The 25,543-nt window shown below is 41.0% G+C and overlaps 1 protein-coding gene and 1 long non-coding RNA gene across 14 annotated transcripts in view; one reads left to right on the top strand and one right to left on the bottom strand.

The window, feature by feature from the left end:
• Window positions 1-25,543, top strand: part of LOC134212298 (anoctamin-8) — a 134,820-nt gene that overhangs the window by 25,812 nt on the left and 83,465 nt on the right. For all 13 annotated transcript variants that reach the window (XM_062690019.1, XM_062690027.1, XM_062690018.1 and 10 more), the window contains 2 exons: window positions 12,582-12,692; window positions 12,769-12,910. In XM_062690019.1, the coding sequence (XP_062546003.1) occupies window positions 12,582-12,692; window positions 12,769-12,910 (253 nt within the window). The remainder of the gene's footprint in view (window positions 1-12,581; window positions 12,693-12,768; window positions 12,911-25,543) is intronic.
• On the bottom strand, window positions 15,415-24,479 carry LOC134212297 (uncharacterized). The gene is made up of 3 exons (XR_009979237.1): window positions 24,357-24,479; window positions 23,871-24,303; window positions 15,415-16,565 (listed from the first exon to the last, which is right to left on the bottom strand). It is a non-coding gene; the product is annotated as an uncharacterized LOC134212297 (long non-coding RNA).

Below are 25,543 nucleotides of genomic sequence, written 5' to 3'. Positions count from 1 at the left end.
AAGGTTGATGCTTGAACCGGGTTTTAAGCCGTAAGGTAGGCAATTATTTTTGGTATGTTCTGCGAATGAAAGGGATTATATCGTGATTCGAGAAAAGCATCATGGGGTCCGATTCACAAACTACATGACGTTTTAGGTGTGGGAGGGTACTTGTCTGAGCGTTAAGGACTTTATAAATTTCAGAACCCTACCATTCATGAAGCATTACTAGAGGCTTGGTGTGGGTTGACAATAGTCAAGTTTAGCGTTAGGTAATTTGCGAATGAAAATTAACCGCTGAGTGGATTAACTTGTTTTTACAAAAAAGTCTCAGCAACCTAATCGCAAGCATCGGATATTCTATCTGCAGCTTTCGGTTATTTTCTCCAGTACGGGTTATTGGTGAGAATGTTTTGATTTTAGAGTTTCACCTATACTAACGTAAAGCTACAAATCGAAAGCGCATGCCAACATTTGTCTACGGGTGCCCCCAGTATTGTCCAAAAAAGTTTTGGTTAATTATGTCGCTATACTAATGAAAATTGTGAAATAAAAATGATAGCTGACATAGTGTGGTTGTTATCCATTCATCTGATGTGCGAAAGCAGGTATGTTCATTCAGAAAACTCTTTTATTGGGCAAAAGAAAAACTCTAGCACAGCCAGCCTGCATAAGTCAACGAAACATGGCTGCTAAAAAACCGAGTCAAAGTGATTTTTCACGCAAGTTAATTGCTTTTAATAGTTTAAGAAGTGTATAAATCTAGAGTTATGAAGCAGATATATGTTTGATACACTTTTCTAAAGAAGCAGTGGTTAATATCTCCCTACAAATCGACGTATTATCGCTGAAATATTGATTAATTTGCGTGATGAGCCAATGTTACATCCAGGGCCAACATTACCGCCGGTTACCCTATATCATGAGGCTAACACGATGATACTTTTATGCCCAGGGAAGTCGAAAAAATTTCCAATCCAATCCAATCCGAAAATTGTTTAGACCGGCACCGGGAATCGAACCCAGTCACTCTGCATGGCCTTGCTTTGTAGCCGCGCATCTTACCGCACGGCTAAGGAGGGCCCCGGCTGCCTTGGATGGGGGTCGTGAATCCTAAAAGGGGAAAATGTGAGTGAAAGAAGCCGCGAGAAGTGCGACTGAAGATACGTTGGCGAGGCGAGGAAACTATTGCCAAGACTGAGGGTAAGAGTTACACTAATGTCCTGAGAGAGATGATGAAAAGCTCTTTGGCCTGGGAGTGGATGTTACTTGCATCTGTAGAGCGCAGAAGGGTGGGATGATTCTCGTTTTGGAGCTGGATGCCCAAGTAACATTTCAAGTTTTATTCCACTCTTGGAATGGTTTTCACGATCAAATTATAAGAACTCACAATAAAACTCATTATTATACGACAACCATCTGATGACCACTATAAGAGTAAGATATGGCCATGTGGCCCTCTCTAGATGACCACTTTAAACCTCTTATAAGCGTTTTTGGAAACCCCTTTTAAACTACCCACAAAAAAGGGAATTTGGCTGCGGCAGCTGTCAAATGGCTTTGTCGAGCTTTGGCTTTGGCTTTTATTGAGCTTTGAAAATGTGACTTATTGCGCTCTTCATCACCACCGTAGAGAACTGATAAAATCAATTGGAATTTAACATTTGAGGCTTTTTCAGCAGATTTATGAGAGATTTATTGATAGTAATAAGAGTGACAACAAAACTGAGCAGCTAGCCATGATGATTGCGGTCATAAATCCGTTATAAGAATTAAATAAATCCAACAAGCATGGAAATTGTTACTTGGGTGCTGACGGGAGAGTTGGGCGTAGTCAGTGGCGCGGCCACGTTCCGAGACGTTGGTAGGGTAGGACAAAAACTGGATTATCAAATTTATAGAATACTTTTTGGGACTTTCCGGAGACCCTCTCGGAACTCTAGAGATTTTTTCGGACGTCCTCAGATAAGTTATAAAAGTCCCTATGACTGACAACCATTACATTTCCATTGTTCATAGAACATTTCCAGAAGATGGCTGGAGAGATATTCGATCCGCCATTGGTAGCACCGCAACCGCTGCACTAGGCACGGTGCCCCCGGATCAGAGAAACGACTGGTATGACGGCGAATGTGAGCAGTTAGTGGAAGAGAAGAATGCAGCATAGGCGAGATTGCTGCAACACCGCACGAGGGCGAACGAGGCACGATATAAACAGGCGCGGAACAGACAAAACTCGATTTTCCGGAGGAAAAAGCGCCAGCAGGAAGATCGAGACCGTGAAGAAACGGAGCAACTGTACCGCGCTAATAACACACGAAAGTTCTATGAGAAGTTAAACCGTTCACGTAAGGGCCACGTGCCACAGCCTGATATGTGTAAGGACATAAACGGGAACCTTCTTACGAACGAGCGTGAGGTGATCCAAAGGTGGCGGCAGCACTACGAAGAACACCTGAATGGCGATGTGGCAGACGAAGATGGCGGTATGGTGATGGACCTGGGAGAACGCGCGCGCAGGACATAATTCTACCGGCTCCGGATCTCCAGGAAATCCAGGAGGAGATTGGCCGGCTGAAGAACAACAAAGCCCCTGGGGTTGACCAACTACCAGGAGAGCTATTTAAACACGGTGGTGAGGCACTGGCTAGAGCGCTGCACTGGGTCATTACCAAGATTTGGGAGGAGGAAGTTTTGCCGCAGGAGTGGATGGAAGGTGTCGTGTGTCCCATCTACAAAAAGGGCGATAAGCTGGATTGTAGCAACTACCGCGCAATCACATTGCTGAACGCCGCCTACAAGGTACTCTCCCAAATTTTATGCCTTCGACTAGCACCAACTGCAAGGGAGTTCGTGGGGCAGTACCAGGCGGGTTTTATGGGCGAACGCTCCACCACGGACCAGGTGTTCGCCATTCGCCAAGTACTGCAGAAATGCCGCGAATACAACGTGCCCACACATCATCTATTCATCGACTTCAAAGCCGCATATGATACAATCGATCGGGACCAGCTATGGCAGCTAATGCACGAACACGGTTTTCCGGATAAACTGACACGGTTGATCAAAGCAACGATGGATCGGGTGATGTGCGTAGTTCGAGTTTCAGGGCATTCTCGAGTCCCTTCGAAACCCGCAGAGGGTTACGGCAAGGTGATGGTCTTTCGTGTTTGCTATTCAACATCGCTTTGGAAGGGGTAATACGAAGAGCAGGGATTAACACGAGTGGTACAATTTTCAATAAGTCCGTCCAGCTATTTGGTTTCGCCGACGACATAGATATTATGGCACGTAACTTTGAGAAGATGGAGGAAGCCTACATCAGACTGAAGAGGGAAGCTAAGCGGATCGGACTAGTCATCAACACGTCGAAGACGAAGTACATGATAAGCAGAGGTTCAAGAGAAGACAATGTGAGCCACCCACCGCGAGTTTGCATCGGTGGTGACGAAATCGAGGTGGTAGAAGAATTTGTGTACTTGGGCTCACTGGTGACTGCCGAAAATGACACCAGCAGAGAAATTCGGAGACGCATAGTGGCTGGAAATCGTACGTACTTTGGACTCCGCAAGACGCTCCGATCGAAAAGAGTTCGCCGCCGTACCAAAATGACAATCTACAAAACGCTCATTAAACCGGTAATCCTTTACGGATACGAGACCTGGACGATGCTCGTGGAGGACCAACGCGTACTTGTTTCCGGAAGGAAAGTGCTGCGTACCATCTATGGTGGGGTGCAGATGGCGGACGGTACGTGGAGGAGGCGAATGAACCACGAATTGCATCAGCTGTTGGGAGAACCATCCATCGTTCACACCGCGAAAATCGGACGACTGCGATGGGCCGGGCACGTAGCCAGAATGTCGGACAGTAACCCGGTGAAAATGGTTCTCGACAACGATCCGACGGGCACAAGAAGGCGAGGTGCGCAGCGGGCAAGGTGGATCGATCAGGTGGAAGATGACTTGCGGACCCTCCGTAGACTGCGTGGTTGGCGACGTGTAGCCATGGACCGAGCCGAATGGAGAAGACTCTTATATACCGCACAGGCCACTTCGGCCTTAGTCTGAATAAATAATAATAATGAATAGAACATTTCCAAGAAGCATGTCTTCCAACATCTTTACGAATTTCAAGAAGTGATTATGGATTCCTGCCAATTTTATAAAACATTTGATGGTTTCAAGCAATTACTGGGATTCGAATCTTTAGAAATCTTATTAAACATAGTAGAGTGTGAGCAGAGTGCAGTGAGTGATTCACACTCTATACAAATTCGCCCAGCCCGTTGTTGGGGACATAGTGTGTGAAGTGCTCGATAATAAACAAGGTGGGCTCGCTTGACTGTGGATATACAGCATTGACGATTCGGCAAATCAAGCATCCGAAAGATGTTAAATTTGCAAGAAGAGCTAACCGCAGTGGAGGTTGGTATTCGGATTCTGATGGCTTTTCCACAAAACGGGACCTTTAAGGGTTTGTCTCAATTGGAGAATTAAATTGAAATTAAACTCACAAGTGAAATTTCAATAATTATCGCATAACCCTGCTGGCAGAGCACGATTACTTTTGACAGATATCGAATAATTTTGCATCGATGTCTTATTGGAATTGCTGGGTAGCACCAGCCATTCTTATGACCGGGTAATTTGCTAATTTTCGAACTGTCACTTTTAAGGTCACTCCTGACGGAATCCAAGTTTCAAAGTGCTCGCTATTTCGGGGGAACACCACTCGATACGGAAGCAACACACAACTGTCATTTTTATTATTTCACGCATGCTTCACGTAGCAAAGCTAAATCAACAAAAACGACAGTTGTGCGCCGCCTCCGTATCGAGTGCTCCCCCCACCGTTTTCGAGCCCCCGAAAACGCGAGCACTTTGAAACTTGGATTCCGTGAGGAGTGACCTTAAGTTTAATTCTGCAAATGAGACCAGGCTACTGTCATGCTATTGTTTTGCCCATCGCCAAATCGTAGCCAGGATGTCCGGGCACAATTGTTTTTCATACTACTTTTCAATGATGACAGCGGTCTATGTCTATTGATGATGATGACACCGCGCTTGCCACAGGCTCGAATGAGACAGACCCTAAGTGGTCTTGTTATTTATGTAGGGATAGGCATGATATCTAAAAAGTAGGAGATTGATGGTTCGAGGCCTCCAAGACACGTGGATTCTTTTTCGAAAATCCCATATCAATTTGTCCATTTCGAAACATGTGTTCAACAAAAAACAGATTTTCGTACGGCCGAGATGCCGAATAATATGCAATTAATTGCTTTAGAAATCTTCAGAAACATCGCTACGATCTACCAGTAAAGCTTATATGATCTTCCAAGATTTTTTCAGGGCGTTCAGGCTCTGTCTCATTTGGAGAATTAAACTGAAATTAAACTTAAAAGTGACATTTCAATAATTATCAAATAACCCTGCTCGCAGAGCAAGATTACTTTTGACAGATACCGAATCATTTTGCATCGATGTCTTATTAAAATTGATGGGTAGCACCAGCCATTTTTATGACTGGGTTGTGTGCTAATTTTCGAACTGTCACTTTTAAGTTTAATTCTCCAAATGAGACAGAGCCTCAGGGTCTGTTTCATTTGGAGAATTAAACTTAAAAGTGACAGTTCGAAAATTAGTAAATAACCCGGTTATAAGAATGGCTTGTGCTACCCAGCAATTCCAATTAGACACCGATGCAAAATGATTCGATCAAAAGTCAAAAGTCTGTCAAAAGTAATCTTGCTCTGCGTGCAGGGTTATTCGATAATTATTGAAATGTCACTTTTAAGTTTAATTTCAGTTCAATTCTCCAAATGAGACAGACCCTCAGTACTGTTAAAGGTTTTCAGAAATCTCAAGAATAATGTTACTCTGCATTTCAGACTTCTTTCTTTCTAAAGATTGCATGCAAGTGTTCAGAAATTCTCTGAGCTTCCCTAAGATAGTAGAAATATTTACGTACTTCCAGAAATTTTTCAACAATTTTATGAAAGAGCAGAAACTATTAGAAACATCATTGAGCACTTTTTGGAATTAAAAGAATTCCTCACTCTGACTCTGAGAAGCCGTTCGAAATAGATTTCTCCTTTACAATCCCGAAAACCTCCACGATTGTCAGTTTAACCTCTGGTAAACTTTCAAATCTCTAATTAACTTTAAAACGTTTTAATTTTTTTTTCAGATCTTTAAATTGAAACAGTATTGATAGTATTAGATCTTTTAGTTATGCGTATGGTATGTTCTTACCATAATCATGGGTAGGACAATGCTTCGACTGTCCTACCCAGATATTTTCATACGTAGGACATGTCCTACTTGTCCCACCCACTCCTGGCGCCACTGGGCGTAGTGAAAGCCGTGGGCTTAGTAGATGCACAGATAACAGATATTGAGGCTGGCATCCGATACGTGTGTAAACATCGGCAACCGTTAATTCAAATGAATTTTAAATTGGGACCGCGTTTGGCAATCGATTAGAGATGGCGCAAGGATCATTGTTATTAAAAACGCAGCCCGAATGCGGCTGTCAAATGCAGTGGCTGCGTTCGAATATTGTTAATCAGCAGCGTCCGTATGTACTACCGCAATCATCTGAGTAGATGGCAGTAGTGGGCCAACGTATATCAATTCAAAAGTTTACACAGGATTTTCAATAAAATTGGTTCTAGCCTAAATATCTGTTACCTGTGGTAGATGTGATTCAGTGCAGATAACTGGAAGAGATAATTGAACCCGAAGACATAGTGGACACACTAAGCGCCCAGCAAACACAAGATCGTATATCATAGCGAATAAGTGTACAAAGTGGTGGCTATATACGCACATTTTGCATGCAGTCAAATGGAGGAATACGACTATATCGCCTTTAGTATGTACACTTATTCGATAGCATATGCGATTTTGTGTTGACTGGACGATTAGTATGGCGTCGAAATCTACGATACCGTGATTTAGGCAATGTGGGAACACAGATTACCTTGTTTCAAGTACCTCTGGCGGAAGCCAAGAAGGTGCTGGATAAGGGAAAACTGAAAGTGTGTTGTTCTATATGCCTGGTCAGGCATGGTCCTTCGGCAGGTATTTATAGGTGTTTCGGCTATGGTCATGAGCCATCGATATGGTTTCGTGTAGAGTCCTATTATAGTCACTGTAGTTTCGTGCTATACTGGCACAACTATTTTTTCTTTCGTTTTTGATATTTTGACGGCAAAGCACGGAAAATGATGGTGGTGGCTGGCCCAATTATTACTTCCGGTCTTTTACTATACTTAGTATAGTAATAGTCAAGCATTCGTTCTACATATTACTAATATGGGGGTAAGCGTGGTGAATTGTTATAGAATTTAAAAAGAAAACGAATGCTAAGACCAAGTGCCACTGGATGACTCCAAACGGGCCAGTATAATGTGGGGTAGTCAGGGTTTAACTAAATTAGCTAATAGTTTAACTTATTTTGCCACGCACCAATTTCAGTATAATTTGTTTCTACGAATCAAATTCCTAGAAGTTAGGTTTTCAGCATTACTTAGCGCAAGAGAGGGTTTAAACTCTGCGTTAAACTGAATTTTATTCGCCGATTCGGGGCGTTATCATGAGTGATCAGCACTCATGGAACACATTGTTTAACGCGAATGTCAGCCGGATTCGATCAAAAGTGTAAGATTTAGTGTAATTAGTTTAATTATTTTTATTTTTAGGCATCAAACGTTAGGAGCATGTTTTCAGCGTCGCACAGCCCAGGAGAGGGTGTAAGCTCACAACGGTATAGTGTAGGCCGTCCTCGATTGGGGTCCTGTGGGTCGCATGTAGTGGCTGTGCTCGGGGCAATTAAGTGTTGAAAGCGGTTTCGGGGCAGTTAGGATTGAGTTTTAATATAAACAGATGTAGGATTGAACAAAGTTATAACCTTTAAGGTTCATATTGTGGAGACTATTGACAGCCAAAGCGTTGAGGATAAGCTTTTAGTTAGCAACTGAATTAATTTATCCGATTTGGAATCCTAGATTGAATAGTAGGTATATATGGACAATAATAGAAACTATATACAGTTATCATTTTATTAAGTATTGAGGATATGTTTTTGGTTAAGTTGAGTATCAGATGGGCATGTGTGATATCCATTAATAAGACAGAATTATTAGAACTGTATTTTTGTCTTTGTTTTGTTACTAATGTTTTGCGGGCCGGCGAGTGAAAGCGGCCCAATTCTTTTATCTACCTCTTTCCAGACGACCAGTGATGAAGAAAATCTTATTGTTCCGGTATCAGCAGTGGTATTCATATTCATAACAACCACCGGCAATACAGGAAGTCTGTGTTCACAACGTGATTACTTCAAGGACAATCCCAACATCTTCTGTGAATTGCAGATAAGTATTGCGTTTATATTTTAATTGCACTGAGCTCGTTCTAATCTGATCGATGAATGAATTTACTTGTCACTAATCAATATCATTAGTAAATTTAAATATTCCCGTAGATTAGAAAAGCAAGTGCATATATTTCTATTTTATAGCAACATATCACAACGAAACGGACCCTTGGGAGCCTTAAGTAAGATCTCGGTCCGGTTGCATCTAAGGAGATCTTAGTGCAGTGCACACCGGACGTGTTGCCCAGTAGACGTATCGCTCAGTGGTATTTAAATACAACGCAGATAGGCTATGGTCAGAGGGTGCGTTGATATTACAAGATTACAAGATTACAAGATATTTTGACGGCAAAGCACGGAAAATGATATAAAATTTCATCTGACAAACACCCAGGTCGAAATTCACAATAGCGGATCAGGCGATAAACCAATTAATAACATGTCAGGTAATTTCAAATATGTATTACAGAAATTTCATTGCATACTAGCAGACCCGACGAACTTCATTTTGCCTAAAATTGATTTATTCTCTGATTAGATCACAAGTTATGCAAAAATTTCTGTTTCATTTGTATGGGAGCCCCCCTTTCCATAGCGGGGAGGGGTCTCGAACCATCTTAAGAACTTTCCCCGGCCCCGAAAACCTCTGCATACAAACTTTAATGCCGATCGGTTCAGTACTTTCCGAGTCTCAGACGAGGTTCAAACAGACAGAAATTCAGTTTATGTACATATATAGATTATCGTCTATAAAATGCAATGCACCGTCTAAATTTATTGAAAAGGTCTCTAGAAATTCTTTGAAATATTTTTCCAAAAACATCTAATTCATAAATTGTTCTTCGGATACCATCGGAAATTCCATTCCCTCGGAAATTTCTCCAGTAATAATTCTTCCGAAATTTCCAGCAAAAATGTCTTCCACAAATGTAGGACAAAATTTCAGGAATTTCCTTAGGAACGAATTGCTAACGGAAGTGACAACGGAACTCCTGAAGGCATTTTCGACATTGAATTTGTCCAAGAATATCTTTGAACACTCCTCTAAGTATTTTTACGGAATTTAGTCTAGGGATTTTTCCAGAAAATCGTCTGGAAATTACTTCGAAGATAAATCAGACAATTCCTTTGGAGATTTCCCAAGACATTCTTTTAAAAATGTAAAGAAGCAATTCCGATAAAAATTAGATTTTTTTTCGGAAGAATCCTAAACGAATTATTTAAGAAACTTCTCAGATGTTCTAGAAGGAATTCTTGTAGAAATCTAAAAATATATATGGGAATTCCATTAGGAATTTGTTAGGAAATTCTTCCGAGAATTCTTTTAATAATTCCTCAGAAATTCGTTCAGAAATTCTTGCCCTCCTTTTTTTAACTCCCCTGTAGTTTATTCTTCCGTAAAACCTCAGAAAGGCCTTTTTATTTTTTTTCCAAAAAATTTCTTCCAAAATTTCACGCAGGAATTATTCCGAAAATTTTGTTGTAAAAATCCTACGGAAAAATATAAAAGAATGAAATAGGAAATCCAAAAGGATTTTTATGGAGGAGTTTCTAACGGAAATTTCAAAGGGTTTTTTGAAGAAATTTCGTAAGGAATTTCTAAAGAATTGTCAAAGAAATTCTCAAAATAATTTCCAAATAAAATTTACGAAGGATTCTTAAAAGAAATTCTGAATGATTTTCTGAAGAGATTCCCGAAAAATTGCGCAAAGGAAATTACAAAGGAATTACAAAACGAATCTCCAAAAATTTAAAGGAATTTTTGTAAGAATTGCTAAACAAATCCAGAGGAATAACCGAAGGAATTCCTAAAAGAATTCTCGAAAGAAATCCTGGAGAAAGTTCTGAAGAAATTCCTGAGGGAAATTTCAAGAATTTCTTCCTACACAGAAAAAAATAATGAAATATAAACAGCGCGTAAAACTTGACATGCAAAAATTTACGCTATTCTACGCTGAAATGGTCCTCTTGCCAACAAGATTGCTTACAACTTGTATGCAATATTGACGATTCACGTCGAATATTGTATACATTCAGGCTATATCCCGTATGGAATTACGCTAATAATGGCGTTCCATTTATGTGCATGATTTTTAGCGTAAATTTCAGTGGATTTTTCTATCGGTGTAGAGTTTCCAAACGGATTTCTTGATAAAATTCTTTAAATTTAATTCCTAAAGGAATCTCCAAAGGTAATCCTAAATTGTTTTTCCGTAGGTGTTGTAGGTACTGAAAAAATCCTTAAAGAAGGATCTTTCGAAATTTTCTTATAATTTCTTTTTTTAATTTTCGAAAGAATATTATGAGGAAATACCTCGCGCAGGGTTTGCAGAAATGGCTCTCAATAGATAACGAACAACGATAAAAGAGAGGCAAAAACTGTTCCTAATCATAACAAGCCATGATAACAAATTTATCAAACTTGTATACAAGTGCGAAAAAAAACAGAATCGGATAGGTAGCCCCCACAGAAAATTGGCGATTCTCGCTTTGTTTTCGTTCCTTTCGTATTGGTTACTGCACAGCTGTGTAAAACAAGTTAAAATGAATCATCAGAGCCAGTGCTCTCCGCATTTGAAGCTTTCTAAAAGAAATTTATCATGGGGCATATCCTCCCGAATCAGTTCTCTGTCATGACAGCTTGCGAAAAAAAAAGAAAAAAAGTGGAAGGATTTTCGAAAGATTTTTTTGAAGAAATTCCTGGAGAAATTTCCAGGAATGAATTCTCAAACAAATTTTCTAATTAAAATCCTAAAGATTTTGGAAAGATTTTGCAAAGAAATTTCTAAAGCAAATGCTAAAGTTATTTCCGAAGGAAATCTTACAAGAATTTACGAAAAAAGTTATATCCAAAAAAAATCTTCGGAAATAACCGTAAGAAAGTTGTTTTCTATTGAAAATTGGCGTATGTAGGCGTATGTAGGGGAACGGTTCGGCACTTTACCTCATAGTTCCTATTTCCATCCCATCAAAAACAAAGCAATGAAAAGGAATTTGGTTAGTTTCTTATTTTTGTGATAATTTGTGATAATAAAATTTCAGGGAAAATATCCAATTTGGTGGGTCACATGCTCAATCGTCCCCAGCTTAGTTCGCCAGTGTTTATACAATTTGGCGAAAAATAAGTTTTTTTTCAGAGCAATTTGGTGGGTCACATGCCCCATCGTGCCGCAGTTTAGCTCCACCAGTGGTGGTAGTACCAGTCACCATGAGTTGCAACAGGCTAAATTAGGGTAGGAACCTGCATGTTTAGCCCCCTTAGGCAGGCGAATGGGCGTGGCTAGTAATAAGATCCAGAATGCATGTCGAATAGATCAGTGGTGGAAAATCAGACGCGTAAGCTTATGACAGGGGTTATTATTATATAATCCGGTATGATGTACCAACATGGGTAAAGACACTAGAAACTAAGTGCAGCGTCTTTGCTAAGATGGTGTCGATTGGCAAAATCCTAAATAAGGTCGTGTTCCGCTGTGGTCACTAATCTCGCCCCGGCAACAACGTTTCGGGAATGGGACTGAAAGGGTTTGGTCTGAGTATATATGGCGAGCTCGATTCTCTGTCCGGTCTAGGATGTTTTCGGGTGGGATCCAATCTCGACACCCTGGGCATAGTGTTTTCATTGTACTTGCCACACAAGATACATACTCATGCAATGGCGGCCATAGAAAGATTTCAATCAATAACTGAGGAAATGCTAATAGTTGAAAAGCAGGCAAATTTCCAGTTGGAATGTAGAGCCATAGAAGAAGAAGAAGAAGAAGAAGAAGAAGAAGAAGAAGAAGAAGAAGAAGAAGAAGAAGAAGAAGAAGAAGAAGAAGAATAAGAAGAAGAATAAGAAGAAGAAGAAGAAGAAGAAGAAGAAGAAGAAGAAGAAGAAGAAAATGAAGGAAAAGAAGAGAAGAAGGCGAGTTACGGAACATTTAAAGCAAAAAGTAAAAGTTCTTCGTAGCAGAGCCCCTGTCTAACAAACTGGGTCCTGGTTTACTTTCCAATACCTTTTTCGAATTAAATCTTCTACATGCTGTGCCTGTGTGCATAGATTGTTGATGGGTACGATATGTACGGTCCTGGCCCTCGTACGAAGGGGAATCGATGATCTGTGGAACATCCTTTACTTTGAATATGATCTTTCTTTTACATTGACCTGCTTAACCGTTAAACCTTGCTCAACGAAACTGCCACGATTTTACCTTTGGCTTTCTTTTTTCTCCTTCCAGCATCCAGACTGATACGACGACGAGTGCCATGTGCAGGACACCTCATGACGCCACGGCGGCTGTGGTTGAACAAAATTCCAACTCAATGCGACGTGGTGATTGAATTTCCAGGTAAGAATTGACTACGGGATGGGTGTCATTAGTGTGGCGAGTGAAAATATTTCAATATACTGTTCTTCGATCACAGAGGATGCCCCGGATGACGCTCTACGATGGCTCTTAAGTAAAATTAAGGCAACCCCACCAGAAGGCCTTGGTCTATCGACACTGGTGAGAGCACATGACAGTACAAAACGAACCGCTTTCTATGTCACAGCTCCGATGAATGTGTAAGTTTGTTTTATAAATTGTGGTACGGTGTCCTTAATATAAAGCACACTTCATATCAAACTTGTATATTTGTATATGTAGGGTAACCGTACCCTTAGTGGAGGTAGCACCAGGGACTAATACCGGGATCCGACACTCGCAATTTTCTCGTGTTGCACTTAATTCTCAATCGGTGTGTAGGAGTCCTAGGTATACAACTGAAAAGACACTAAATACGCTGTCAGTTATCACGCATGTTTCTCTCACCGTGCATTACTGACAGCATCGATGTTTTTGTTGTTTATACCATTTGAGCAAGCAGGAGCTGAATTATTTGCTTAAGTTATTTGTATTCGAAGAATACAAATCATGGCTTCCACACGACACGTATTCTCCTACACGACTGTTCAATAATCGTCCGCGTATTTCTGAAGTTGTAGAGAACATGGATTTGTGCAAAAAACTATTGCTACGTTGTCCCATATCCATGGATACAATTCAGCATAAGCTCAAAGACTCCACGCACGAGAGATTGGAGGAGTATAGTGCAGATATTCTGGACATAGCTCACAACATCCGGATCATTCATGGATCTACTTCCCTTGAGTACAACGCAGTGATGTACTTTGTTACGGATAGCGTCTATGATTTGATTGAGATCCGTCAGTGTTCGGATTGTTTCCGATACTTCAATGAAAAAGCGGTGTCAGACTGGTTTGCAAGACCGTGCAATACTTGCCATGAGCTGGTGTTCGCCAAGCATAAAAGATACCAGTACTGGACGGCGAAGGACATCCGGGTAGTGAACTTCAAGTACGATGGTCGCTTTTTCGGTGACAAACATTCCCGGGCCGTTGTCGATGCCATTTTTGTTAAGCCCATTGACACAGATCTCGAAATTTTAAAAATCAACCCGAAAAAGACAGGTTTTTCGAAATTTATGGAAGAATTGCGTAAGCATATGGCGTTGACGTCTCTACCCAAGGATCACTATGCATATGGTAATTATTCATTATATATTCATTAAAAAAATATTTATCGTAGAAATTTGTGATGTAGACTGGCTTGTTCTTTTGTTCCGAATTTACCGCCGATATCTCTTCGCTAACTTTTCTGAATTTCCTAAATGTTTCGACGTTCTTCATCCTCGTCGCCAATTTGTAGGGAGGACGGGTAAACACTTGCTTCCGTTCTGAGGTATGTACTGATTTCAAGTGACATTCTTGTAAGCCAATCATTTCCAAGCCTCCTTAGTTTATTGCTACTTACAAGTATACTACACCTATCAAGCAACTAACCAATAAAGCAACCAACCATTCAAGAAGCTACCAATCAAGCAACCAACTAACAAATCAAGATACCAATTATCCAATCAAGCAACTAATCAACCAGCCATCAAGCAAACAACAAACGAATCAAGTAACTAACTAAACAATCATTCTAACACACTTCCAATCAATCAAGCAACCAATAACCAATCGTCCAATCAAGCAACTAACCAATCAGCCAACCAACCATTCAAGTAAGCTACCAATCAAGCAATTAACCATTTAACCAACTAACAAATTAACTAATCAATCAATCAACCAACCAACTAATCAACCATTCAAACAACCAAAAAACCAACCAATCAACTAGCCAGCCGACCAACCAATCAAACAACCAATAAAGCAATCAATCTACCATTTATGCAAACTATCAATCAACTAACCAAGCAATAAAACAATACCTTTACCAATCCACTATTCAATATATTTTTATATTATACTAGTCGACCCGGCAGACGGTGTTCCTGCATAGTAGGCGAAAATGCGCGTTGTGAACTACCCATGCGAAATTTCCATACGGTTCTTAATTTTAGTTTTTAACAATTTGGTCAACCTTATTCGTGATTTTTGCATGAGAAAACATCATATAAACCCGTCGGAAACGACTACGAACATATTTGCTGAAGGGATGAAGAAAATCCATCCAGCCGTTTTCGAGTTATGCGGATACGAACACAGACCATTTTATTTTTATTATATAGACTAGTTGACCCGGCAGACGTTGTCCTGCATAGTAGGCCAGAAAGCATGTTGTAACTGCCCATGCAAAGATTCCCATACGAATTCTAATTTTTAGTTTTTCGCGATTTTCTCAACTTTACTTCTGATTTTCACATGGGAGAGTATACTATAAACCCGTCGGAAACTATAACGAAAATATCTGCTGAAGAAATGAAGAAAATCCATCCAGTCGTTTTCGAGTTATGCGGATACGAACACAGACCATTTCATTTTTATTATATAGACTAGTCGACCCGGCAGACGTTGTCCTGCATAGTAGGCGAAAATGCGCGTTCTGAACTACTCAAGCGAAATTCCAATACAAATCTTAATTTCAGTTTTCTCATCCTTACTCGTAATTTTTACATGAGGAAATATCATATAAACCCGTCGGAAACTGTAACGAACATATCTGCTGAAGGATTAAAGAAAATCCATTCGCCGTTTTCGAGTTATGCAGATACGAACACAGACCATTTCATTTTTATTATATAGATTTATTCAGACTAAGGCCGAAGTGGCCTGTGCGGTATATATTGTGCTTTCAGTTGAAAACCGAATTATAATGTAGGAAAGCTGGAGATAGTTTGTAGCGCTCATATAAAATTCTTCCCAGATTCTTCTGGCCCTTTATGATTGATTTTGTGATGGTAGATTTATCTTATATGATCTTCTTCTTCCCTTCGAATGCGAAACACAGAAATTCAGGATCAATACATTGTTCGATTTGGAGCAGGATTGTTGCAAGAAAACGAACTTTTGACGATGTTGATTACTTGCAACAATAACCCTGTCTGGCAAATCATAGCCAAGACTTTTGTCAAAAATAAGTTGTCTTTCAGATGTCTTTCACCGTCAGATTCGTCGTTCTTCATGCCTTGGGTTTGATCATTGGGTTCTTCATTTTTCGTAGCCGCCTGTCGATTGCGACCCCATTGCATACAGTTCCTTTGAAGTAAAACTGCAGTGCACCTTCTCGATCAGTAACCTTCATGCTACCCAAATAACCCAGGAGAATTTTCGATTCTATCTAGTCCTAAAAGGTTCCTGCGGATGGTGGCTTCAAAAATAATGTTAGCATTCGGTCACGGGTCGTGTTTGGAATCAGTAGAATCTTACTTTCAATGTATTTTGTGATAAATGAACGCGAGGGTTGTTTCTAGATCTTCTTTGTTCATAGTTATTTGGTCTGCTGGACAATCTTTCATAAGTGGCAGTATTTCACGTTTTTCTCACGCACCCTCTTGGGTTAAGACTTTGAGCACTAAGCATTGCCTTTTTCTTTGCTATGATAAAATCTGCAAACTCGTCCTGAAGAAGTATCCCATGCACTGGACAAGATCGTGCTCTACGAATAACCCAGGCAAGGATTCAAAAAGCCAATAGCTAAGCTGCGCTTGATCTCATCCCAGATGTATCTGATGCTCAAAGAAATCGACTTTGCATTTGTTGATATCTTTATGCAGACCTTCGATGGCCCGTTCAGCATCCAGTTTTACAACGTCTTAAGCAATTTTTTCCTCGAATCCATTTTTTATCTATTGCGTTAACTTGACAAGTTCAAGCGTTCTTCCAACTCCTTACGCATAGATAGTTTCTCCTCCGCCGAACCCTCATGAGCAATGACCTATAAATATAAGAAAATATAAAATGTTATCAAATATTAAGGTAGACAATTTAAGTACATAAAAACGAATTTCTGTCTGTTTGTCCGACTCTTATACTGCCGGTACTTGCATATCAGTCCCATTTGGATTTTCGTCACCGTTCATCATACTTCTACGTAACATTATAAAAAATGAGACTGTTCGGGAGAAATGTGAAAAACCCCAAACCAACCTTGTCCCATTTTGAATATACCCGCATACTAGTTCTATTGAGATTTTACATTACGTTACATAAGCTTGTTCTAGGTTCATTCATTGAATGAGGAACAACGCTACAAAATTTTAACAAGATCGCAGAATGTATGAGTTTATTAGATTTTTTTTATGTTTTGCATGGAAACTAGTTCCTCCAGGAATTCCTTCGGAAGTTTCTACGGGAAATCCTCCAGGAGTTCCTTTCTACGGGAATTCCTCCGGGAGTTCATAAGAAAGTTCCTCCAGGAATTTCTCTGGAAGTTTATCCAGGAATTCCTTCGGAAGTTCCTCCAAGAATTCCTTCGGAAGTTCCTCCAGGAATTCCTTCGGAAGTTCCTCCAGGACCTCCTTCGGAAGTTCCTCCAGGGATTCCTCCGGAAGTTCCTTCAGGAATTCCTTCGGGAGTTCCTCCAGGAATTCCGTCTGGAGTTCCTCCAGGAATTCCTTCTGGAGTTCCTCCAGGAATTCCTTCTGGAGTTTTTCCAGGAGTTCCTTCGAGAGTTCCTCCAGGAATTCCTTCGGCAGTTCCTCCAGGAATTCCTTCGGAAGTTTCTCCAGGAATTCCTTCGAAAGTTCCTCCAGGAATTCCCTCGGAAGTTCCTCCAGAAATTCCTTCTGAGGTTCCTCCAGGAATTCCTTCTGAGGTTCCTCCAGGAATTCCTCCAGGAATTCATTCGGGAGTTCCTCCAGGAATTCCTTCGGGAGTTCCTCCAGGAATTCCTTCGGGAGTTCCTCCAGGAATTCCTTCGGGAGTTCCTCCAGGAATTCCTTCGGGAGTTCCTCCAGGAATGCCTTCGGGAGTTCCTCCAGGAATTCCTTCGGAAGTTCCTCCAGGAATTCCTTCTGAAGTTCCTCCAGGAATTCCTTCGAAGTTCCTCCAGGAATTCCTTCGAAGTTCCTCCAGGAATTCCTTCGGAAGTTCCTCCAGGAATTCCTTCGGAAGTTCCTCCAGGAATTCCTTCGGAAGTTCCTCCAGGAATTCCTTCGGAAGTTCCTCCAGGAATTCCTTCGAAGTTCCTCCAGGAATTCCTTCGAAGTTTCTCCAGGAATTCCTTCGGAAGTTCCTCCAGGAATTCCTTCGGAAGTTCCTCCAGGAATTCCTTCGGAAGTTCCTCCAGGAATTCCTTCGGAAGTTCCTCCAGGAATTCCTTCGGAAGTTCCTCCAGGAATTCCTTCGGAAGTTCCTCCAGGAATTCCTTCGGAAGTTCCTCCAGGAATTTTTTCGGGAGTTCCTAAGGAAGTTCCTCCAGGAATTCTTTCGGGAGTTCCTAAGAAGTTCCTCCAGGAATTCCTTCGGAAGTCCCTCCAGGAATTCCTTCGGAAGTCCCTCCAGGAATTCCTTCGGAAGATCCTCCAGGAATTCCTTCGGAAGTTCCTCCAGGAATTCCTTCGGAAGTTCCTCCAGAAATTCCTTCGGAAGTTCCTCCAGAAATTCCTTCGGAAGTTCCTCCAGGAATTCCTTCGGAAGTTCCTCCAGGAATTCCTTCGGAAGTTCCTCCAGGAATTCCTTCGGAAGTTCCTCCAGGAATTCCTTCGAAGTTCTTCTAGGAATTCCTTCGAAGTTCCTCCAGGAATTCCTTCGAAGTTCCTCCAGGAATTCCTTCGGAAGTTCCTCCAGGAATTCCTTCGGAAGTTCCTCCAGGAATTCCTTCGGAAGTTCCTCCAGGAATTCCTTCGGAAGTTCCTCCAGGAATTCCTTCGGAAGTTCCTCCAGGAATTCCTTCGGAAGTTCATCCACGAATTCCTTCGGAAGTTCCTCTAGAAATTCCTTCGGAAGTTCCTCTAGAAATTCCTTCGGAAGTTCCATAGGAAATTCCTTCGGAAGTTTCTACGGGAATTCCTCCGGGAGTTCCTAACGAAGTTCCTCCAAGAATTTCTCCGCTAGTTTATCCAGGAATTCCTTCGGAAGTTTCTCCAGGAATTCCTTCGGGAGTTCCTAAGGAAGTTCCTCCAGGAATTTCTTCGGAAGTTTATCCAGGAATTCCTTCGGAAGTTTATCCAGGAATTCCTTCGGGAGTTTCTAAGGAAGTTCCTTCAGAAATTTCTCCGGAAGTTTATCCAGGAATTTCTCCGGAAGTTTATCCAGGAATTCCTTCGGGAGTTCCTCCAGGAATTCCTTCGGAAGTTCCTCCGGAAGTTCCTTCAGGAATTCCTTCGGAAGTTTCTACAGAAATTCCTCCGGGAGTTCCTAACGAAGTTCCTCCAGGAATTTCTCAGGAAGTTAATCCAGGAATTCCTTCGGAAGTTCCTCCAGGAATTCCTCCAGAAGTTCCTCCAGGAATTCCTTCGGAAGTTCCTCCAGGAATTCCTTCGGAAGTTCCTCCAGGAATTCCTTCGGAAGTTCCTCCAGGAATTCTTTCGGGAGTTCCTAAGAAGTTCCTCCAGGAATTCCTTCGGAAGTTCCTCCAGGAATTCCTTCGGAAGATCCTCCAGGAATTCCTTCGGAAGTTCCTCCAGGAATTCCTTCGGAAGTTCCTCCAGGAATTCCTTCGGAAGTTCCTCCAGGAATTCCTTCGGAAGTTCCTCCAGGAATTCCTTAGGAAGTTCCTCCAGGAATTCCTTCGGAAGTTCCTCCAGGAATTCCTTCGGAAGTTCCTCCAGGAATTCCTTCGAAGTTCCTCCAGGAATTCCTCCGGAAGTTCCTCCAGGAATTCCTTCGAAGTTCCTCCAGGAATTCCTTCGGAAGTTCCTCCAGGATTTCCTTCAGAAGTTCCTCCAGGAATTCCTTTGGAAGTTCCTCCAGGAATTCCTTCGGAAGTTCCTCCAGGAATTCCTTCGGAAGTTCCTCCAGGAATTCCTTCGGAAGTTCCTCCAGGAATCCTTCGGAAGTTCCTCCAGGAATTCCTTCGGAAGTTCCTCCAGGAATTCCTTCGGAAGTTCCTCCAGGAATTCCTTCGGAAGTTCCTCCAGGAATTCCTTCGGAAGTTCCTCCAGGAATTTTTTCGGGAGTTCCTAAGGAAGTTCCTCCAGGAATTCTTTCGGGAGTTCCTAAGAAGTTCCTCCAGGAATTCCTTCGGAAGTCCCTCCAGGAATTCCTTCGGAAGATCCTCCAGGAATTCCTTCGGAAGTTCCTCCAGGAATTCCTTCGGAAGTTCCTCCAGAAATTCCTTCGGAAGTTCCTCCAGAAATTCCTTCGGAAGTTCCTCCAGGAATTCCTTCGGAAGTTCCTCCAGGAATTCCTTCGGAAGTTCCTCCAGGAATTCCTTCGGAAGTTCCTCCAGGAATTCCTTCGGAAGTTCCTCCAGGAATTCCTTCGGAAGTTCCTCCAGGAATTCCTTCGAAATTTCCCCCAGGAAGCCCTTCGGAATTTCCCCCAGGAATCCCTTCGAAAGTTCCTCCAGAAATCCCTTCGGAAGTTCCTCCAGGAATTCTTTCGGAAGTTCCTCCAGGAATTCTTTCGGAAGTTCCTCCAGGAATTCCTTCGGAAGTTCCTCCAGGAATTCCTTCGGAAGTTCCTCCAGGAATTCCTTCGGAAGTTCCTCCAGGAATTCCTTCGGAAGTTCCTCCAGGAATTCCTTTGGAAGTTCCTCCAGGAATTCCTTTAAAAGTTCCTCCAGGAATTCCTTTGGAAGTTCCTCCAGGAATTCCTTCAGAAGTTCCTCCAGGAATTCCTTCGGAAGTTCCTCCAGGAATTAATGAACATAAATTAATGAACAGAATAGAACACCTTCATAAAACCTATCTAATCTATACATGCAGAATAACTGGACTAACTCGGAGTATTCGAGAGACGGGTGCCATCTTTGGCGGTGTGCAAGAAGACGGTGTGTGGCGGTGAAGAATGAACCACGAGCTCGCCCAATTCTACGGCGAACCCAGTATCCAGAAGGTAGCTGAAGCCGGAAGGGTACGATGGGCAGGACATTTTGTAAGAATGCCGGACAGCAACCCTGCAAAGAGGTTGACACGGCGTGGAGCGCAGCGAGCGAGATGGGCAGACCAGGTGCAAAATGACTCTCGTGAGCCTTCATGATGGCTGTCCGGAACAAACGCAGTGCTGACATCGCCTCTGACCATCGCCTTCTAATTGGCGAGATCCGACTATGCATTGCTAGAATTAAACGGCAGGAGAGGCTGGGATGGCGATTTAACGTCGACTGAAAAATCATGCTGTCTACATTTTATGATATGGTAGCCTCACAACTGGATTCAACATTATAAATGGAGGTAAATCGGCCACACATTACGATATAGAGTTATTCATAAAAGTGCCTTGTGATGGAGTGCTTTTATTGACGATCGTCAGTATTATTGATTTTGAATTATTTTTTTCTTTCTTTCGTTCCAGATCGCATTCTTCAAGATGAATCTAGAAAGAATACCAGCTTGAGGAATGATTTTACAGTAATGGCTATGTTGATTACCAGGGCACATCAAGTAGGGAAATTTTCTGTTTGCGCTCTACGCAATAATTTTAAATACCGATCTCATTTTTTTCTGCAGAGAGCTACTGAAATGTTGCGTTGAAACTATGTAGGATGAACATGATGGAGAAACGCATATCATCCAGGATTACATAATCCAACCAGTCGAAAACAATTAAATGCCCAAGTCGAGCCACTGAAGACGGCCTTACAGTTGAAGTCGAAATACGTATCTGTTAAATTATCTTCAAGTGGTGGAAAAAATAAAAAACAACAATGTAGAACTTAAAGTAAAATTTTACAAAGAAATTAGATATTCCTAATATGCATAATTAAAAACCATAAAATCAACACGATATAAAAATTGTAGTGTTGTATTGTAACACATTATGCAAATAAATTGTAAAATCGATACGATTAGTTGTTACAAATACATTACGGTTCCTTATTTTTACGATCGATACAGAAAATGACCATAGACCAATCTAAATGCTGCAGTTCAAACTGTGAATAGTGTCAAACCTGTTCAGTCCGCTGTTGAAAAAAGTTTACCTTATACCTGATGCCCCCGTTACGCTGAGTGCACGCGGCGTTTCAAGGAAGCAAGTGCGTCATTGGAAAAGAGCGGTAACGCAGTGTCGCCGCGTGCACGCGACTTTGAAAAAACGCTACGTTGATATCGAACCTTAATAGTTGAAGTTAATAGAATAAAGTTAATAACAAAACAATAGAAGACATTCCACTAAAAAGCTCAAACTAATTTTCTTATCAAAACAATAGTATTAGAATGGGGGTCTCCAGTAGCCTTGCGAGCAAAGGCGTAGGATTGTCAATCCGGAGATGGCGAGTTCGATTCTCGGTCCGGTGTATGATGTTTTCGGGTTGGAAACATTTTAGACACCCTGGGCATAGTGTATCTATTGTACTTGCCACACAAGATAGGGGAACGGTTCGGCACTTCATCCCATAGCTCCTATTTCCATCCCATCAAAAACAAAGCATTGAAATGAATTTTGGTTTGTTTCATATTTTTGTGATTTTTTTTTCAGCAGTGAGCACGCGTGTTGGCAAAAAGAAGCGACGAGATTGGTACTGTATTTCTTTGTTTTGCGATGAAATGAATATATGTTCAGTGAGATGAAAAACAAAACAGTTCCCCTAAATACTCTACAATGGCGAGCATAAAAAAAATTCAATTAATAACTGAGGAAATGTTAATAGAATACTAAATTGAAAATCAGGCCAAGTTCCATTTGGAATGTAGAGCCATTGAAGAAGAAGAAGAATAATTAAGTAGTATGAAATACCTTCAACTATCGTAAGAATTTCATTCATTCATATTATTACATTTTGTCAATAACAAGGGTAAAGGGTAGTTCATACTCAGAGCAACTCAGTCTGAGACGCGCCATGGCGCAGGTAATGTGAATATTAGGGTGGTTAAAAAAATCGATTTTGCTCCACAGTGCTCATCTGATTCTTTATCATGTTCTAAGTGTCCTCTGAAAATTTGAGCTCATTTGGATTAAAACTGATTTAGCACAAGCGATTTCAAGTTTGCATGCAAATTAGAACGGGGAAATTTATTTTTTCAGTATACTGTTAATGACGCTTACGCATTAAGCGCAGGTTAAAAGAAAACCTACACAGCTAAAAGGAATACTCAACAGCTTTCACCCAACGAAAACCGCATGTTGATTAATCGCCCCAATAATTAGTAATCGATTTTAAGACAGGATGCGAATCTTTAGTCATGATCGTTAAACTTCTTTGAGGGCATCACTGAAATGTGCAGTGCAACATAGTAGCCTGAATTTGTGTGTGCTATCTTTCGCGCCACGAGCAGCGATGTTGCCTGTTGAGGAGTTAAGCAATTAGCTCCTGAACACCACGGTGTAGATTAAATTCGATTACTAATTATTGGAACGATTCATTGAGATGCGGTTTTCACTGAGTGAAAGCTGTTGAGTATTCCTTTTAGCTATGTAGGTTTTCTTTTAACCTGCGCTTGATGGGGAAACGTCATCAACAGTATAATGAAAAATAAATTTCCCCATACTAATTTGCATGCAAACTTGAAATCGCTTGTGCTAAATCAGTTTTAATCCAAATGAGCTCAAATTTTCAGAGGACACTCAGAACATGATAAAGAATCAGATGAGCACTGTGGAGCAAAATCGATTTTTTTAACCACCCTAGTGAATATGCATCAGTACGCTATGTTATACGTATGTTATTTTGAGAGACTAATTGTTACTATAAGTGCACTACTGAGGTGCCACAGGGCGCATATAGCGTGATAATGCGCCGGTACACTCAAAGCAAAATATTATTTTGAGATGCTCAGTGTAATAATCAGTGCATTACTGAGATCCCCCAGGACGTAGGTAGTGTGAAGAACGCGTACAGCAAAATGTTGTTTAAGGGCCGATGTCCACGTAGCGGTTTTTTACGCTGCGTACCCCCGCGTTCACGCAAGGTACCCAACATCAAATGGAAACGTTTGCTCGACTGCATTTGATGCTGGGTACCTTGCGTGGACGCGGCGTGCACGCAGTTTTAAAAAACCGCTACGTGGACATCGGCCCTTAAGGTGACATTTGCTGGTCTAATTTTCTACCCATTGCCTTTATCAACCTCATTCTAATGAGTTACAAACATTGTTGTGCTGAAATAAATTTCCTTATTTCGAAATAAATTACTTACCCACCATGACTAATTCAGAAGGATCTCCGGATGCTCCCTTCCGTTGTCGGTCGGCTCCAGGTAAAAATACTCTCGACGGGCTTCTGCCTCATGGGAGATGTACAAGCTAGACACTGATAGAACTCCTAAGGACGTAGAGCTCACTTGGGCGAGTTGCAGTCGCGGCGAGAAATACTCAGGCAAGTGTAATCCATTTGCAAGATGTTGTGCTAGTAGAAGCCGTATGATATTTGCGCATCGGAACTAGTGAAGTTTGTTTTCGGGTTCCGGATCAGGCTTTAGTTTAACCATGATACTGTCCGTCAACTTGGTGAGATGGTTCAACTAAAATTTGATGAACATACGATTTCCGGTCACGGCCTTCTCTGGGTTAGCGTAAGCAAATCCATTCCTTCATATTTTTACTTCGCCGGTATCGTTTTCATTTTTTATTCTGGAGGAAGTAAAGTTTATTAAAATGGAAAACAAGCAATAGAATTCTCTTACCTTGCGAATTATATTCGAATGCCTATTGTAAATATTATAGTTTCTCTGTTCAATCCTTTCAGTTTGATTTTTATTATCTGTCAGGATAAAATAAACGTCAAAACACGGCGCATTTTATTTTCGATGAAAAAAGAAGAAGTAAATTTCGCCGCGGCTTTGAGTGGGTAGGAATCTGTCAAAAACTCACAGCAAACACTTTCAAATAAATTTACCATAATATGAGTAAAATACACTAGCGCCTCTGGCGGTGCTGGTCTCGTCAGCTCATCTGGGTTGCATGAATTTTAAATCGGTTCTTCGGGACTCCGATGTCCCGGTAATTAGTTCCTGGTAGCACCAATAGTGGAGGTAGTGGGGTTTTAATGAGATTTATCATATTTATACACTTTACGATGGTTTCAGTTGATGCATCGTGCTTCAAATATCCTGTTGAATGCAACTTATCTTGAGATTTCGCTTGAAAAACTATTGAAAACAATGATTTTCCTTAACAAAATTGACTCCCTTGCACCTATAGTGGTGCAACTGTACCGATAGTGGCGAATCTCATAAGAAACCAATGGATAGCACCACTATGGGAACCAAAATTAATTTTTACCTCCACTAAAGGAACAGTGTACCCACAGTGGTGCAAGCAATATTTGGTAATTATTTATGTTAAATGACATCTATCTCATTTTTGTTAGCAAATTCATTAGTTTATCTATTGAATAAGATATTAAAGCATTAAATTTCCCATAATTATCAATTTTTAAAAAATATTTTCTTTTGTGGATCTACTAATACCTCCACTATTGGTACCGTTACCCTATAACATTTCTGAGTCTATTTACACGAAACTAATCAGTAAACGGGATAAATTATCACTCAATGCAAGACTTTTAACTTTCTCCTACATATAGTGGCCACAATACCCATTAAACTGGCCCAGTAAACAACAAGTTGTAGAATTTCACGGGGCTCGATTGAGCTCGGAATTGCAAAACGGCTGTTGATATGTTACAAAACAATTCCACAGAGCATTGTATGATGATTAAATGAACTTTTATTTAGCTTTCGGCTGATTTGTTAGGGGCTGTTTTGTCTACTTTTGGATTTATTGATCGAATCGAGTCAGCTAAAAAGTATATAAAAGTTCATTTAATCATCGTGCAATGTTCTGTGGAATTGTTCTGTAGCATACTAAC

This window comes from Armigeres subalbatus, chromosome 2, assembly GCF_024139115.2.
Source record: "Armigeres subalbatus isolate Guangzhou_Male chromosome 2, GZ_Asu_2, whole genome shotgun sequence".
NCBI lineage: Eukaryota > Metazoa > Arthropoda > Insecta > Diptera > Culicidae > Armigeres > Armigeres subalbatus.
Note: the sequence above shows the minus strand (reverse complement) of the source record. Positions and strands in the feature narration are given on the sequence as shown.